The 18,998-nt window shown below is 48.2% G+C and overlaps 1 protein-coding gene across 3 annotated transcripts in view; it reads right to left on the reverse strand.

The window, feature by feature from the left end:
• PMEPA1 (prostate transmembrane protein, androgen induced 1) overlaps window positions 1-18,733 on the reverse strand; it is a 45,740-nt gene extending 27,007 nt beyond the window's left edge. For 2 of the 3 annotated variants that reach the window (XM_069871921.1, XM_069871920.1), the window contains exons 1-2: window positions 18,573-18,733; window positions 3,039-3,077 (exon numbers count right to left, since the gene is read on the reverse strand). In XM_069871921.1, the coding sequence (XP_069728022.1) occupies window positions 3,039-3,077; window positions 18,573-18,675 (142 nt within the window). In that variant the 5' untranslated portion in view covers window positions 18,676-18,733. The remainder of the gene's footprint in view (window positions 1-3,038; window positions 3,078-18,572) is intronic. The other variant, XM_069871922.1, reaches the window with a different exon arrangement.
• Between the last annotated feature and the right edge of the window lie 265 nt (window positions 18,734-18,998).

Raw genomic sequence — 18,998 nt, forward strand, 5'->3', positions numbered from 1 at the left:
GGGATGCAAACCCCAGCTGCAGAAATCGCCAGGCATCACCCCCAAAACATGCCAGGTGATGGAGGGAGGGAGGTCATGCACAGCCCACCGCTCATCGCCCACAGAGGGCTCAGCAGCGGCTTTCAGGGCAGCTCCCAATTCCCAGTACAGCTGGCCTACTGGAGATGAAGGAGCTTATTGGATTTCCAGCCTGACTGGCCCTGGGTTTCCCTTTGCCTCTATGTATTTCACACATACCGTCCTCGTATTCCCATATGTAGCTCTCCTGCATTCCCACCTCTATGCAGATCACCAACAGGAGAGCACAACAAAATATGCTTTCTTCCACAGAGCCTTTATTTTCTGCTTTCCCTGTCTGTCCCAGTTAAAAGGGGACAAGCCAAGATGCTCCCTCTTTACCAAGCCTAAAGATCAAAATTCAGAAAAGCTGAAGGTGAGATGCAGGTCTACCACATATTTCTTCCGTGACAAGCCCCCTGGCTTCTCAGTGTTGCAGGTCCTCACACACAAAATTACAAAACCCCTAAATAAATGCTAGGGCTAATGGCAGGTTACTGCCAGGGAACGGCACCAAAAGAAAAGACCTATTAAAAGCCCTCCTGCACCTCTGCCAGAAAGAAAATACTACTACCCAGAACTTAAAAAGATGCATTAAAGGAGAGAGAGCAGTCGGGGTTTTAAAGACACCCCTGGCAGAAGAGCAAAGGGAACCATTCCCAGCCAGTCACCCCCATGCACCCCCAGGACAAGGTTTTCCATGGGAAGCTCCCACGCTCTTGGCCATACTCTGGCCACTCCAGCACAGGCAGTGGGAGCAGCACCTGCCCGGAGCTCTCCCTGCAGACAGCAGGGCTGGTCCCACACCAAAATGCACCAACCTGCAGAGCAGAACTTCCACTAAAAAAAACATTGGTTTCACTCTCCTCAAAGGAAAGGGATCTACCTCTCAGTAACTGGGTTTTCTGCCAGAAGACATGCTTCAACTCAGCTGCATGGACAGCGAAACCAGAGGGACCCACATGAGCAGAGGTGGTGGCCCGGGTGCAGTACCACCCTGGGCATCAGCAGCACTCACTGGTCCAAGAGCACCCCTCCACACAGGACACGCAACCCTGGGCACAGCCAGCAGCTGCAGGGGACCCTCCATGCTTCCACCACACACAGGCTAGACATTCAGGAGTTACAGACTCAAACCAAGCCAGCTCCAGCAGCTGAGATAGTTTATATAGCCACTGAAAGCCCTGCCTCTCCTGATGAGAGGTAAAATATTAACAGCTGATGGTGAAGACACTGAATTCAGAGCAAGAGAGGAGCTTTATTACCCTGGTAGCCACCTGATGCCAATCCTTCACCAACACACCCTACCATATCCACCCCTTTGTACCTGAAAAAAATGCAAAATGCAGCTCCTCGCTGGGCACACAATTAAGGTGGCAGCAAGATCACCAAAGTGCCCTACACCGTCCTCCAAATAGTATCCAGCTAGCAAGGCTACAGACACCCAACGGTACAAGAGCACGGCAAAGGAGCAAGCAACCGAAGACTGCAGGGAACTCTACAACAACAAAAATGATAATTTTCTGCTATTTATATTCTAAGAAAACTGCATGTTTTCACTTGCATTTTTGCCTCCCTCCCTAAGGCACAAACATACACACAAAATGGGACAGGGGAGACCAGGGAAAGCAGGAAGAGCAGCACAGGTAGAACAAATCCCTGCTCACACACTTTCCTAAATCAGGGCAAGAAAATGGGTGCAAGTTTTACAACAGCTGAACAACACCAAACACCTTTTGCTAGAGTGAAAAACACCCCGAGCTACGCTGCTCTGAGCAGCATGACACTGGAGTTCCCTCTGCCTGCCCAGCCTTTCTGCTGAAATCTGTCATTTAAGGCATTAATATAAAATAAAAACAAATAAATCATCCACTGCTGCAGGACGGTTTCCCTACAGACCTTAATGACCGTCCCAGCACCAGGGCTGCATCTGCCCTGCACACTCTGGCCATGGGCTCCTGCTGTTCCCCTGCCTGATCTTTGCAGCACGATAACGCTGTCAGTGCGACCAGTGGCATCTCACAGTTTTTCTGCATATGCAAAATTTGTTATGCAAGGAAATTCTGCCATCAGGATCGAAATAAAGCAACTGAAATAATCCTTTTTTTAAATTCTAGATTATGACTTTTACTAATAGATGCTTGATAAAAGCCTAATGAATAATTTGTAAGGATTATGAGCATGCTAAAGATGGGAGCACGGTTATAAGCCAAGGTCATAAGCTCTATTGACTTCCCAGGCTCTACAACAATTGATTAGCCATTTATTAAAATCATTTATTCACCACTTGTTAACACTTTATTTAGTCAGTTCTTCCCCAGCAGGCTTGGGAAACCACATCTCAGCAAAGATGCCTTAGTTTTGAGGTACTCTCATAAACTCAATTCTAATCTAAGAGAGAGATCCATATATGTTACAACAATGCATTTTTAAACCAGCAAAGGCTCTTTTTCACAGATTCACCTCAAATCCAGCAGCCTGGTTCAAGAGGGTTCCCAATGCCTGGTTTTGTCTGTCCTGAAACTGGGCAGCTCCTGCAACACTCAACAGAAGCCTGACATGCCATGACTTAAGAAGATTCAGGTTGTTAAACTGTTTTCACAAAATTCAATGAAAGTTTTATTTCCTCAGTGCAATGCTGCTCATTAATTTGCCAGAGTAACAGCAAATGGAAAGAGTACTCGTGCGTAAAAAGACATTCAGCTTTTGAAGATGGGTCTACATAGAACAGCAGAAGAAAAAATACCATCCAGGATTTCAAAAGTGCAGCCACAAAATACCAGGTTTGCACAATCAGCCTCTGAAGAGACGGCTGTGTCCCCCTCTGCACCCAAACAGCAGGTAACTGCTGCTCTCAGGGCAAGGCAACGTACCACCCACTTCATCAAGCGAGCAACCAGGGTGTTTATAGTACAGCAGCTGCAATCATGCAATCAGCCTTCATAATTAGACCTTGGCAACTCTTGAAATACTTCACTTACCCAGTTTACCTGGAAAGGTGCGACCTAAACATTCAGTGCCTGGAGACATTTGAAAGAAAAACAGAAAGCATCCGTCAGTGATGGGAGTCACCTCCGAGCGGCTGCAACACACACCCCAGCTCCCCTCTTGGGGACTCACTCTTGACAAGCTTCCCCTGTAGTCAACCCTGGTTAACATCTGCGCCCAAGCCTACCACCTCCGCAGCAGCCGGGGTACTGAAAGGACCACTCGCTGGGTCTCACTACTCTTGGTAATGACCCAACAGGGTTTCCCCCACCAGAAGCTGCAGCAGAAGGCTCTACTCCGCTCCAGCCATGCCACTTCACAGGCTTCCCCAGGATCACTCTCCTCCAGCACTCACAGCCAACACACCAGATGACACGCCGTCGCTTTACAAAGGTTAACAAAGTTTTGGGGTCACTCAGCCCACCCCTGAGACCTTCCCACCATGTCCAAAAGCACCAGACTGCCTGAACAAGGCCCCAGACAGCACTGTGTCATGTTCTGTCTCCTGTGCAAACATGTGAAGCAGAGCCCCACGTGCTGCTGAGCCCTGGTGAAAGCTCCAGGCTTCCCAACGCCCCATCCCCAGTTGGGGGCAGAGGCTGTGGGAGCGCTGAAGAGGAAGACCCACAGCAAAATCCTGCACAAAATCCCAGATGCAATGCCCAGCAGATGCATTTTCAAGTGAGGAACAAAGCAGCGAAAAGTCTGGAATAAAAGATAACTCACGATGACTCTCTCACCCATCCATGAGCAGTGCATCGCTATCTGCAAAAACTGCTGGGATGATGGGACAGGGAACCCCTGACCCACCAGCACAACCTCAGAGCCCAAGCTGCGAGCCATCGCCGGCTGGGTGGGTGCTCTGCAAGCCCACAGAGCATTTCACCAGAGCAAAGCTGCATGCGGGACTTTTTTTTATGAAGCCCATAAGAACTGTCTGTCACCGACTAATAGGTAGTTGGTACTAATTAGTACCTGCCACAGCCTGATGGCAAAGGAGTCCTACTGGCCTATAAAAGTGGCCTTTAACACGAGAGCAAGGGAGGCTCCCAGCCAGCAGACACCCAAGCCAAGGCTGCCGCACCTCGGGTGCTCCCACACCGCCTGCTCCTCATGCTCCTGCCGCCGCTACCGCCGTGACAAATGCAGGTACAGGGCAGGAGAGCAGCCTGGGACATTCAAGTGGGTATATGAACACGCCATTCCTCCCAAACAAAGCTTTAAAAAGTTACCTGCCATGCACGAGAGAGGACAGACATAAGCAACTTTCTCACCCCAGGAAAAGATTAAGGGTCAGGGAGTTGCCATAAATTACTGCAGCAGCTAAATAACTGGGATCCGCAGGCTCGGAGTCAGCTCACTGATTTTAAGTCAGGCTGATTTAAAGGAATGAGAGCAGATGCATTGCAAATCAATGCTTTGCGTGCAGGAGGCATTCAAAAGTGACCATGCAAACATGTGGCATCACATGCATTCACACAGGCAGCGTGCACAGGCGGTCAAGAGCCTCCACACGTGCGAGCATCACCACCGCTACTCTGAACTGGCACCGTCATTGATCGTGATGGGAAAGAAAGGAATTCTGCCAAGCCAGACACCAACGTGTGGCTACAAGCTGTGACCTCCTCCTCCTCCTCGCTCCTTCACAGCCAGCTCGCTGCACAGAGCCCAAAAAGGGGTGGGATGACAAAAACGGGGTGGGGGACCAGAGGGAAAGTAGAGGCTGAGGAAAAGTGGAGGTTAAAAACAGGTGGGAGGTCAAAACGTGGTGGGAGGCTGAAAAGGGAAAAGTAGAGGCTGATAAAAAGCAGAGTCCAGAACAAAAGGAAGGAAGCCCAAATGAGGTTGGAAACCAAAGGAAAATTAGGGGCTGAGAAAAAAGTGTAGGCAGGAAAGTGGTGAGAAGCTAAAGTAAAAGCAGAAGGTGAGAAAAAGTGGAGGTCCAAAAGGGGTGGGAGGGCAAGGAAAAAGTTGAGGCCAATAAAGTAGAGGCCAAAAAGGAGTGGGCAGTTCTAACAGTGTGGGAGTTCAAGAGAGAGTTAGAGGTTGAGAAGAGGAGCCTCCATGCCTGCAGCTGGCCAGGCCAGGATCAGTTGTTGTCCAGTTAAGTTTCCAAAAGAGTAGGAAGCAGCAGCTTTCCCCGACACCCTGCTCTGCAGCACAGGCAGTGGCCTCACCAGCGTTCAGCGCCGTGCACACCTCAGGCACGACACCCTGGGCACACACAGGCACGTCCTCCATCACATGGTGTCTCACCCAGGATGTTTTGGCAATGGACTAGGATGTGTGGGAGAAGCAAGCCCAAAGCCTCTGAAGTCAGGTGGGATTTTAGGACTCTTTCTCGCCTCCCTCCAAGCTCACGTGGCTCTCACATGCTCCCTTTTGGCCAAAAAGCCATGTTTTCTGCCAACTTTTTCAATGCAAATGAGAATTTGCACCTAAAGTCAGTGCTTTAAACTTCACCAGAGCTCCCCTTAGCTCTCCTCCCTTCCTCTATATACGCATAACTTTTTTTTCCAGGCAATTGGCAGCAGGGAAGATACAGGAGTGGCTGAGCAGTCGGCACATATTCCCTGTGGATCAGTGCCCGGAGCCCTTCTGCAGCCACAGTCCTGCCAGACGGCTCCATGGGAAGGGTGGCTCACGCTGTCTGCCGACCAGCAGCAGCAGCAAGGAACCAGTAATTAGACTGGCTGGACCGACACCTGCTAGTGGTTTTGTCTTACACTGTTTGTGCAACCAAACAGGCTGCCAACAAAACAAAGATGTATTTAGTCTAAACAGGTGAAAACATGAAACAGGGAAGGGAGCTGCTGCATTTGTCCCAGACACCTGTGTGCAGCACATGCTGGAAAATGATTTTTTGTTTAGTCTGCAAGAAAGCAGCGAAAAGCATTACATGTACTGAAAAGATAAGGCTTTGCTGCAGGAAGAGGATCGCTCACCCCCAGAGCCCATCCCCTGGATCCAGCCTCACGCTATGGTGCGGGGCATATGGATGCTCTTTGCTGGGCTGCAACAACAGCACTTGGCTTGCTGGCAACACGGCCAGAGGAGTCCCACCAAACTGGGCATCCCACGCAGGACAACACGCAGGATGGGGCAGCCCCCACCTGCCCAGGGGTGCCTGCAGAACAGAGCTGCTCCCCTAAAAAGCACTGAGTCAGTCTGGAGCAGAAATTTTGGTTCCCATGGTGCCGTATGTGGGGTCAGCGTGGGCAGGGGACCGGACCCACCACACGGCGCTTCTCACTCACAGAGCTGGGAAGGGGAGGATAAATACCCCAAATGATCAAGGCCAAAGACCCAAAAGGGGCACATAGGCCAGATTCAGCCTTCACTGCCTCTCTGTAAGGCAGGAAAGTCAGGATCAGCTCCTAACTGCAACAAGTCACACCCAAGATATGCTCCCCAGCAGATGGGATTTATGGTAGATGATTCGCGCTGAAATAAAAACATCAGCCCCACCTCTCCCAGCGTATTTACTGAAAGCCACTAAACATTAAACAGAGGCAAAAAGTGTATTCCAACAACATCTGGAATTTATCCCTTCCTTCTGCAAATAAATAAATAAATAAATAAATCATGCCCTATTCTTTTTGAGAAAGAAAAGTGATTATATAGAATTATAATGCTGGAAGAAGATAGAGAAGAGCAGAGATTTTCTTTGAAAAGCTGTCTGGACAATTAAAAAGGGACAGTTTCAAAGAAGCAGCAAATCCTATCTCAGCTTTTTCCGCCCTGTCTCCCAGTGCCAAGCTCCCCTCCCATGTGCTGGCTAAGGCACTCTTAGGCAAACAAGAGTTTTCATCCTTGCTAGACCTTTGGTAAGACAGAAGGAAAACCTGCTCTAAGTCCTAATTGATTAAAGGTAAACCAGATTAAAAAAAAAATAAAAATCATTCTTCCAAGTCCTGCCAGCAAGATTCAGAGAAGCTTTGTCTTCTATGAAGAAAAGCTACTTGGGGACCAGCTTTCCAAAAGAGGACGGGTCAGTCTTTACTCAAGAGAGCTAACACTCTGTCTCTCCAGACAGAAGAACAGAAAGGCTTTAAATATAGAAACAATAAAGACTATCTGGATTTAATATGAGGATGCAAGATCAAAACACCATATCCTTCACTTCCTCAGGCTCCCGATCCCAGGACAGCTGGGTGACAGCCCCACAGCATCCCTTGGCCCCGGGCTAGACCAGGGAAGCCTTACTTAAGAGAGACCTCCCCACCTCAGCCTTCCCTGAGGAGGGAAGCAAAGCAGCCCAAAGAAATGTCCCTAGCTACTAAATTACCCAACAATTTTAACTGCATCGATCTGGCTGGAAAACAAAGCTGCATTCCTAAGCAGTGAGCAGTTCGAAGGGTACAGCTACCCAAGCTGTGCATTTTCACTTGTGAGATGTTACAATCCTAGCAAGAGACAATCCTTCCCCTGCCCAGCCCCGACACCAGGCAGCCAAGTGCCGCAGGAGAGACTGAAGGGCAAACCAGGCGAGAGGAAACCACTGCTCCAGACACCTTCAGACAAAGCACAGCCCCAGCAAATGACAGGGATGTCCGATTTTGCAAATGAGGGCAAGGCTGTTCCTAGAACCGATCCCATTACTCGAGCTCCTCAACCTTCACGTCCTCAGCTGCATGAGGACTGGATGCAGGATCTCATCAGGACATTAAACAGGGAAGCCGTAAAATCACTGTGCAAAAAACCAATTATACCTATTTTCGTAACAGCCAATTTAAGCTCGTATTTAGGTCCCCTCACATACCCCTACATTACATAAAGCATTTCTTCCACTTGACATGTAGCTTTCTAAAGGCCATTTTGCTTAATTTAATAGATGCTTAACGTGGGTCTGCAAATCTCTAGAAGCGTAACAAAAGAAGACACATGGCTGCAAGATACATTGTGATCCCTTCCCTAGCAAAGAGAGCACAAGGGGATGAAAAGCACCTCCAGACTCCTGAACCTGCTGTGACTGGAGTGCACTTGTGCTCTGAAGAGCAGCAAAACCCCATGGTCAAGTCAAAAGAGAAATTCCTGAACATCTGCACGCGGCTGTTAACACACTTGAGACCAGACAGCAATCTGCAGGCTGCACGGCAGGACAGATCCTTCCATCGCTGCGTAACCAAATTAGCTGAACTGAGCCCACTGGGGCATGCTTTCCTCAGATTTGAAAGAGCTACTTTCAGAACTTAATAAATGCAGTCATCTTTTTACTTTTTTTTTTTAATAAAAAAAAAAGCTGCACTAATAAAAAGCTCATAGTGAATCTATTAAATTGAGGCTGTCCATTACATTTATTGTTCCTTACAATTCCGGCCTGGATGCCAAGTCAATGGATGTTAAGAAGTATTTATCATGAAAACCCATGAGAATGATGAAGATTAAACGAACGAGAAGATTAAATGAACGAGTCATAGTAGAGAAACGGAAAACATTCACTGCATTACACACCAGTGATCGGTACCTGTAAGTGTTACACACGCCCTGCGTGTGTCTGAGCCAGCTGGAGAGGAAGACAATGAACACGAAAATGCATCTTCCAATTCAAGTCCTATTACAGTAATACAAGTATAACAATAAAAGGGAGATTTCTGTTTATTACACGGGTAATTATTGCAATTTGAGATAATTTTACTCTGAATTGAGTGAAGCAAACGTCCATAAATCTTGTTGTTCCTTAAGCGTCCTAAAGGCAGCACCAAACAGACCAAGGTACTTTCAGAGCCCAGTGCTGAAAAGCTTTATCTGTATATGCTGGTCTAAATTACAGAAGCCAAGAGACCACCCTCAGTAAGGTTGAATAATGTGGAAAGAATGAAAAAATCATGGGAAGAACATGATTTGCTCCTCTAAGAAAAGCGCCCTAGACATCTGCCTTCAGCAAAGCTGAGCCCTTGGAGCCTGGGCCAGCAGTGAGGACACCAATGCTCTCTGGAACCGGGTCTCATTGCTTTGCTACTTGTGAAGAGCACGGTTTTAAGTCTGGAGCACGCACCAAGAAAAAGTCCAGCCCTGGGTCACTTAAGCTACTGACCTGTGCATTTCTAGGGATTCCATTTCACCCTCACTGCTCCAACAGCCAGCTGATAACCTCAGCATGGTGGAAAACACAGGACAGGAGGATGAAGGAAGCTAGGTGCACAGCTTTGCTTTGAGGGGGATTTTTTTTTGTATTAGAAATAACAATATTTATCATTAATGTTAAACAGAAACCACTATAGGGGTGGATTTCCAAGCCTGCGCAGCACAGTGCTCAACCCACAGCAGACCCTGCAGGCAAGGGGCCCCAGCAGGCAGCTTCCCCAAGACTTGTCCACAGCAGCTGAAGCCATGGGTGTGTTGCCCACAGCTGGAGGAGGCAGCAAGCAGTTTCAGGAGGACGGTTGTAGGGACTCGGGCTTGGAAATATTAGTCTTAACGCTCAGTGGTTAGACATCTATTGGGAATTCATCCAAATGGCACTGCTTCCTTCCCACTTGCCCTGCAGGTAAATCAGGCATGTGGCTTACACAATCTGTTGACTTAAATAAATCAAGGGCAGAAGAAAGCTGTTCAGACATCAGGAGAGGTTCATCAGTCCTTTGGGCAAAAGTCTGGGTCATTTCCCCCTCCGCAGCATCCTCTGCGCGCCGGCCAGGGCCCCACATCCTTCTGCGAGAGCACATGCAGCGAGGGCGCAGCAGAAGCGGACACAGCATTCAAAACATCAGTAAAAGGCCAACAACGACATGTTGCCAAATTCTTCCATATTTTTGGCCGGCACTGATGCTTAAATTCAATTTACAGAAATTTGAGTCCATGAGCTCTGTGCTCCAGTCGAGTCCTTCAGAAACCAAACACAGCTGAGCAGTGGCAGCACGAGTCTCCTGCGGCTCGGGAAGACGGGGCTACAGCCACTTCCAAACCTCATGGTGCTGGCCCACCTGTGCCTCCAGCTCACCTGCAGAGTAACACTCGTCCTTTCTGCAGACCTGGGATGTTTCTAAGCATTGAGAGACCACCATGTGACTTTGCAAGTGCAAGATCCTGTACACATGCACCTCAGGTGCAAAACCAGCTGCAGCGTGCAAGACTGAAAAGCAGGCAGGCACTGACAGTCAGCAGCTTGGAGTGAGCCTGCCAGCTGCCCTCACCCCTACACCTCAGGACCACTTCTCGCTCCCACTCTTTTCCATCACTAGGCTCAAACTCCCTCCTTCTCACACTCAACCCAGGCACCCAGTTGCCAGCCCTTGGGCCTGGTTCTTCCACTCGTGAGCAAGACAGGAGCAAGCTGCCTGCCTCAAAGCAAGAGACTGAAATCTGAACAAAGCAATTCGGATGCAGCTGCAGCCAGGGCCGTTCTATTATCAGAGTTATGAAGAGGAAAATTAATTTTCATAATCAGAGAAATGGGATGGAAGTAGAGGAAATCTACCTCATAAGATGCAGGTCATCTTCCCTCTAAGATTTGAAAGCATTGAAGATAGATTCGGAAGGAAAATCGACTCACCTGACCACTACTGTCTCCACTTAGATGTTGCACAACCATTCTGCCTGGTACGCAAATGCGAAACTCTACCACTGATCATCAACAGCGAGTTAATTAAGTATTAGGCCAAATTCTGCATGTAAAGCATATAATGACTGAGGTCTGCAACAACAAAGCACCAGACTTTGCTACTACAAATACTCATAGCGCAATTTAACACCTAAATTTCAAGGACGGTAGAAGAGACTACCGTAGCAGTTATGATTGTGAGCTCCTTAGGAGGTAACCTAGACACTCAATCCATCTCTCATATCAGACCTATGTTAATATTTTAAAAGGACCTACTGTCGTGATCTTTAGCAACGAGCAGATGTGGTTTTGAGTAATGGTTAGTGTTACTTAACCGGTTATATTCACTAATGTAATTGACACCTATTCCATCATCCTTAATACACCCACTTCTTTCTCCGATACCATAAATAGATTAGAAAAGTTTCTGCAGATGGCCATGACCCCATTTGTTTGTGCACTTAGCCATGTATGAATCACTCTTGGCTTGTAGCAGCACACTGGAATTACTGAAAGATAACTAGTCTGCACAGACACCAATAAATGAATCATGCTTTCCACAAGACCAAACCTTTGGGCTTTTACAGACTCCAATTACAAAGTATGAAGAAAAGAACAAAGAAATTACTCAGTCTATTTGCACAAAGTCATGCAGAGTTGATTCATAGTTTTACAGAATTATTACTGACAATCATTTGTAGGGGGTTAGCGTAACAAATCAGCTACTTAACTTATTGGACAGAATGAAGAGATGGAAAAAAATCCCCAAACTACGTCGTGCATATATTCTTGAAAAGTAGTATTGATTTTTGTGCAAGTGCCTCTCTTCATTCTTGGTACGCTCCAAGCCTGGGGGTTAATCAGCTTTCATTCTCCAAGGCTAAATTCTGCTTTGCTGGGTTGCTTGGGCCAAGTTTGCAAATGTGGGAGATCCTGTTGCACCTGCAGAAGCACACAAACCTCAGGCCAGCAAACCATCACAGGCACAGTTCCTCAGGACTGTGGGCACAAGCAGGGTCTCATAAATGGATCAGAGAACTGCCATGTGCAGAATTACTTCCCTTTCTAAATTCACATATCTGAATGTGTACTTGCGACTAGAAAATTAGCCAGTCTGAGGCATTTTATTAAAGATATGTGCGAGACTGAATACATCGAACACAAATGTGTGAACCATTTGAAAGCACTGCGGACATCCACCAACACTGACAACTTGTGAGGCAAGCTTCAAAAGATGTGCAAGGTACATCTTTATGTCTTTATGTAACGCCACAGCCTGTGACACACATTCAAAGCTAACATACACCACACACCCTCTTCCAGAGGAAGCACAAGTCTAGTCTTGTATCAATGAAACTGGAAGTCTGACTGCTTGGAGAAAAAAGGGAATACTGTATCGATTACGGCCTTAGCAATGCCACCCTGCCCTGTGCAGTGAAAAAGTAGTGTTTGGTTAAAAAATCTAAAGGTGATGGTGGACTTGGTGCAAACCTGACCCTGCAATATGCTTCAATGCACTGGTTGTAGCATCTCTGACCACACAGGTGAATTTACAAGTCTCAGGGCCACGCAGCCTCACATGCTCTAAATCAACATCCTGTACCAGAGAGACATGCAGAATAACAATGATAACATCCAACGAAGCCACTGCTGGTTTGGAAAAGGATGTAAGTTAAATGTATACATGGCGCTGTTTGCCTACGGCCGTCCAGTGATGTAACACTTTTAAATGTAACTGAAGACCCAACCTCATGTGCTAATGTAGCTTGCAAATAACATGTGTGCGCTCTTCTATACACCTGCTAAACTTGGTCCACGAGCAGAGAGCTGCCAGCCCGGTGCAGCTTAGAGATATGGTTCAGGAGAGGTCAAAACCAACACCTGAAGAGCTATCACACAGCTCCAAATCAATCTGGGAAAACACTTATTTGTTCTCAACCTTAAGGCTGCCCATTTCCCAAGAGAGGTACAAACCCTACCCCAAACTGGCTATAAGAAGGAAAGATGCTATGCAAGATTTAAATGAAAATCTTAATAAACATGCCCAATTCCTTATTTTACAAGTTAGGTGGATGCTTAGATAAATACTGTACAACATACCACAGCAGAAATGCTAATGCAAGTTTAGGTTTCACACTGGAGATATTTCAAAAGATTTGCAAAGCTTTGATAATATTTAACTTCTCTACTAATTTCCTCTTTGGTGTAATCATAAATTTATCATAGTAGCCAAAGGATCTGGATGAACTACAAGTTCTAGCTGGCTCCAAAGCCAACAAGAATAATGTGTGCTGTTACTGTTTTCTCTCAAAACATACCTCTGCAAAACTGACTTAAAACAAGAAAAGAAATTGTGAAACTGTCATTACAATGAAGCATTTAAAATGCAGATCAAAGTGCTGCCTTAGAAACTGTATTCCTTGCCAAATCATCAAAGCTCTCTTTACTCTCAACAGCTCCCCAAATCCTCCAATTTGGATGATAAACTTCTACGGCTGAAATTTATCTGCTTAAAAAAATAAAAAAAACACCAAAACAAAAAAAAACCCCAAACAAGTAAGAACCCCAAACCCCACAACTGCTTCCTCTATCAACTATTTCATTAACCAGTTCATTTTTAACTACCTTCTTGTATTGCTAAATCAATTAACATTCAGAAATGAATGTATGCCTTTGTGCATATACACAAATACACACACGTACATTACCCTAGTACTTTTTTGAGTACTGAAAACTTGTCAGCTCCCAGAGGTGTACAGGTATATGGCCTCATCTTGCAAGCACTGAAGTGCTAACAGCTCAGGTAGCTCTATCTGCCACGGCAGCATCGCGTTTGCTTACTGCCTATCACACCGCTCCATCACACCCTGTGCTTGCGCATTGCTCCTCAAGGCGCTCCAAGACCACTATTACGTTTAGTGCGGCAAGAAAGCAGCAATGCAGCAGCCCACACACTCAGCTGTGAGAGACAGAGATGATGGGTCAGACCCTGCTCCTATGGAGGGGAGCTTTCTCCCGAAATCCTCCACGTTCCCCTCTCGAGCCAGACTCAGCCACGTTGCTCACAACCAGAACAGGTCTCTGACCTGTTTCCTCATCTAGGATCTGCTCAAGTGACCTACCTTCTGCCACCCAAAATAATTGTAAAATAATCACCTGGCAGCTTAGCCACACAGACAGGAAGAACACTGCATAAAATATCCCTGTCAACATTAATGATTCCTTTGCTTTGTGGACGTCTGGGAGTGTGCTCATGGTGTGAACTAAGTTTCCACTTAATTGCAGCAAAGTGGCCCTTGTACCTCCTTCCTCGCAAGCTTTCCAGCCAGGCTTTATTGCTTTGATGAAACATGCCAACAACAGATGCACCACGTATCAGAAGACTTGAGGGATCTGATAAGACAAACCGCACACCACACACAGGATCTCCTTACAGGAAGAAAACTAGTAGTCAGTTTTCACATCAAACACCACTGCAGAAAATGACCTTTTTTAGCTAATGAGGATTACCAAATTCTGACAGTTGCTATTACCTGAAACAAGACCAACAGACATGACCATACAATGAGTTACTCAGGAAAGAAGCTAGATTGTAATTACTGTCTATTAGTGACAACATATATTTTGGTACTTCCCTTGGAAAGGTCTCCTCGTGCCTATCCATTTAGAATTTAGGTTTACAAGTTCATTCTAAAACTGGATTATCTAGACACCAACTGTCAGTTCAGGAAATCTAAAAATATTGGTATATTTGATGAGCAATAACAAACAAAACTAAGTAAGATCATACATTTTTAGGTACTCTTCTCTCAAACTGCAAAGCAAAAACTAGTAGTTCAGATAATTCAATACCCTGAAAATTTAGAGGTGATCCCAGACCCTACCTTGAGAATTCCTGGCTTTAAAGAAAGGAACATGGTTGCTGTTTCCCATAAACTCTCTAACGCCAGTCCTCTCACAACCAGAACCTGAAAACATACTTTAAATACATCAAAGGCAACCAAAGGCTTATTCAGGGGGCAGGGATACTTCCATGGCACAAGGTAACAGGACTCACGGTGTGTCAAACACCCTCCTCCAAATATACCCTGATGCTGACTGAAAAGGAAGAATTACCCATGTAATGTCTCCACTCTGCATTATATAGGATCACTTCCAAATATACAGGGTCACCTCTGGTGCTGTGTGTGCCTGGCCAGCCCTGCTGTGCAGCAAAATGCAGTCCAGGTGTTCATTCAGGGGAAAAAAACCTGAAGCTTGACAATGTTCCCCCTATTCCCTCCTCTGCGTCTTTTCATTTTCCCATTCAATGCTGATTATAAAATGGTAAGATTAAAAACACTACCTGAGGCACAAAATAAACTGTAATTTCAAGACTCCTGCGCTCTCCAATCTCAGGGAAGTAGGACTCTGGCTGCTGCCCTCGGAAGGAGAGGTGGGACCTGCAGAATTGGACTGCAGGCTGCCAGGGTCCCTGGGGATGGCCAGGGGCGCACACGGACAGTCCTCAGGCCACCATAAGCAAAAGCCATCGGTGCTCTGCTCCTCCCGAGTCCCACCTTGGGACGCTGATCTCAGCAAAAAGCTGCGCTTGCCACGGAGACACGGCCAGAGCCAGACACAGGGATCTCCCCAGCCTGGGTGAAGTCAAACTGAGATGCCACAAACTGAACATACTCTGTGCAAACACTCTCTAGCCTGCTGAAACGCTGGTAGCGGCCCTGCCTTCCCTCGGTGTCCCTACCTCCTGGAGGAAAACTTGGAGGAGTAGTTAAAGAAATATACGGTTATTACCCACCCTGCCCTGGAAGAAGCCGTAACTGCTGTTGACACAGTGTCAGGAAAGAAACCTGTTAGCCAAAAACGCAGCCTGAAGTGGAAAGGAGATGTGATCCCTGGTTGAGCCATCTGCGTTCGGTTTGTTATTAAACCAAAGAATGTGAAAACCTAGAAGTCCTCGCTTGGATGGAAACCCGCTCTCACGGTTTGCTCGCTCCATCCCGCCACCGTCCAGGCACGCAGCTCCGACAGCGCCGCTGCCAGCGGAGGGGATGGCCTCATCTCCTCAGGGAGACCCAACGACACCTCTTAACATTACTGCATGAGCAAAGCCTCTGCCCAGAGCCACCCACATGCCCCGCAGCTGAAGTCATCCTCTCGCAGGGACACCCGGGTGCTCGCGGAGGCAACCTTGGCACCCAAACACCCCGGGAGGAGTCCCCGCAGGGTGTGAAGCAGCCCTGATGCAGACACGAGGGATCAGCAGGAGCTGGCGGGGAAGCCAGAGGGGAGGCACGCACGCAGCTCCCTGCGCCAAATAATTAGTTATTTACAGACTCTTCCGCCACGACAATCACCCCTGACCTCCTTCACCCAGCTGAAGCGATTAGAGCCCACTGCCACAGACGTCTGGCTGCTTAGCGCTGCCCGGCATATTGGCACTACAGCCCCCAAAAAGCCCTTTTCTAATCCTAATCTGGGAGAGCCACACACAGAAACCAGCTGCCTCCTCCGCCGCAGCGCCACAGCCTGCCATACGGAATAAAGCCTGCAAAGAAATATTTTTGGGGATCAGTCGTACAGTTAACCTAATTAGAGGGTTCAATTGAAAGAGTTTACAGTTACGCTGTTTTCCCGAAGCATTCCTGCATGGTAACTTTTGGCTAGAAAATTAAATAGCATCTGGTGGTAGCTGCTCCCAGCTTCCCTCAAAGTCATATCAGAAAGATAAATCAAGGGACTGGAGGTGGGGGGGAAAGCTGTGGAATGGATTTATCTCAGGGAGGTGCAGCTCTGTCCTTCCCACTGAACCCAGGTGGAGGAAGCGATCAGGTAACAGCCGCTGCAGCGCAACCAAAGCCCCCCTGTAGCCAGAGGAGAGTTAATGCTGCCTGGCATCGGCAGGAAAGAAATAACGAGCGTTAGCGATAAAGATACCTATCCAAAACAAAAAAAAAAAAGGAAGGGCAGCATTAAGGGAGCTCGACATAAGGCTCCCTGGGAGCTAATGGGAACTCGGCGTCTGAGCGTGAGGAGTCCAGAGCCGAGTGGCTGACACGGGGAGACGGGCGCAGCACTGGCAGGGGACAAGCCGAGGAAGGACCTTAGAGCCATATGGCACCAGGCACCAGACTCCCACGATACCCATCCGAGTTCAGGCAAGGTGTCCTCCAGAGTACTTCACCGTCCCCAGCCTCTCACACAGCCCCATCCATCACCCGCACCTGCCTCCTACCAAGCCATTCATATGCTGAAAAAATGGGGAAAAAAATGTAATATATGCTATTTCTAAAAAGTCAAGGAATTAAATTAAAAGCCTGAGTTGTTCCAACAAAACCTCATGCCAAGAGTTAGACTGGAAGAGAAGCTTTTTCTTCAAAAGACATTACACATTTTAATTCACAACTTTCATCATAACCATGAGCCTTGATCAGACACAAAAGTAAAGTCTCTCATCCTTGTAATTCTGTGGGACACAGTTTATGTTTGCTAACCGGCTGACACAAAAAAGAATTGTATCTTCATTATTTATACACTGCTATTGGTATGCACATCTAGCCCGGCCTGTTAAAGTCAGGAAAGAATAATGGTCTATTCAGTACTGGTAGTGTTAATAAAATCAGGCAAATCCAGCTTAGTTTTGTCTGAACACGAATGAGATTAAATCAAGATTAAATGTGCATACAGTACAAAGGGTATGGTTTATGCTAAAATTCAGAGCGAATATATTTGAGTACCCGGTATACAAATGCCTGCAGACCTTCTCCAGGACTCAGACACCTGAATTAAACAACGATGGAACTGGAGAGGACGAAGGCAGATGACACGGGACAAAAGCCACCCAAAAACCCCAATAACGCTACAATATCGCTGTGCGACCCCGCTGGGGGTAACGGGGCAAATCCTGTGCTGGAAGAAAGAGGCACAGCTGGGCTGCCTTTGCTGTACACACCGCCCCAGCGCAGCACCAGCAATAGATGCAAAATCCAGACTCTTTCCCAAGTTTTCATTTTGGGCCATTTTGCATCAGTCTGGTGCGGGTTTTACATTTCACGAGGTGCTAAGCGGGGTAGAACCCCGACAGCCCACCCAGCCTGGGATGCCTGGAAAACCTTCCTTTCCCAGATAACACCATTTCGCTTCGAATGGCCAGAGAAACCAACTCGGTTCTCTTTCCTCAGCAGTAACATTCTTTCTCTCTCACCTCCACGCACTTTATTTCCAAGAGGGACAGCGCAAAGTAGTGGATATTTAGGTCAGGCGCTGAACTCCTCCGAATATTGAAAAATATCAACACGAAGAGGCAAACATCCCTCATAAACCAAAAAAAAAAAAAGGGGGGGGGGGAATGGAGGGGGGACAGGTTCCCAAGCAGCGCTCAGGAAGGAGAAGAAGAGGATTTACAGCGGGGACCCCCGGGAGGAGCCTGGGGCTCGCCAGCATCACCCCGGAGCGGGGAGACCCCGGCGGGGAGAGGGGAGAGCGGGGAGACCCCAGCGGGGAGCGATGGAGCGGGGAGCAGCCGCCCCGCCGGTGCCGAGCGCTGTCACCCCGTGTCACACCCGCAGCGACAGCGGAGACGGCGCTGGGATGGGGGGGTGGGGGGTGAACAACCGCATCGCAACCAAGGGTCCCGGCAGCCCCCGTGGGAACTTCCCCGCTTGCGGCGGAGCCCCGGGACCGCTGCGAGCCCCGCATCCCGGGGAGACGGAGCCACCCGGGGGAGACGGAGAGACGGAGCCACCCGGGGAGGACGGAGCCACCTGGGGGAGCCGGAGTCGCCCCGCATCCCGCAGAGCTGGAGCCGCCGTGCATCCCGGGGAGCTGGGGCTGCCCTGCAGCACTCCCGCACCCCCGGGAGCCGCAGCCACCGTGCACCCCGCATCCCGGAGAGCCGGGAGCCCCCCAAGCCCAGCCCCCGGGGGAGCCGGAGCCCCCTCGCAGCCCGCCCCGACCCGGCGCTGGCAGCAGGACGGGTACTTACTGATCTCCATGCTCTGGAACAAAGACCTTTTGCAGTTGCATGTGCAGGACACATTGGGCTGAAGAGCTACGGCCGTGCTGTTCAGACCCATTAAGTTATACATTTAAACCAAAAATTTAAAAAAAAAAAAAATTAAAAAAATAAAAAAAAAAAAAAAAGAAAAGGGGGTTTGGGGGGGGGTGGGGGGGGAGAGGAAAGAGGGTGGCGACGGCGACACAAAGAACTTCACGGCCGCCGAGCGCTCTCCGGGCAGCACCACATAAAGCCGGGGCTCCTCCTCAGCGCGGGGGGGTGGGTGGGGGGGGGGTGGAGGGAAATGCAGCTGCGATCAAAAATTGGAAATAAAAAGAAAAAAAAAAAAACCCCAAACGCGCAAACCCCGCAGCCCGTCTCGCCGCTACAGCAGCAGCAGCGCCCCCCGCAGCC

The sequence above is a fragment of the Phaenicophaeus curvirostris genome, chromosome 18 (assembly GCF_032191515.1).
Source record: "Phaenicophaeus curvirostris isolate KB17595 chromosome 18, BPBGC_Pcur_1.0, whole genome shotgun sequence".
NCBI lineage: Eukaryota > Metazoa > Chordata > Aves > Cuculiformes > Cuculidae > Phaenicophaeus > Phaenicophaeus curvirostris.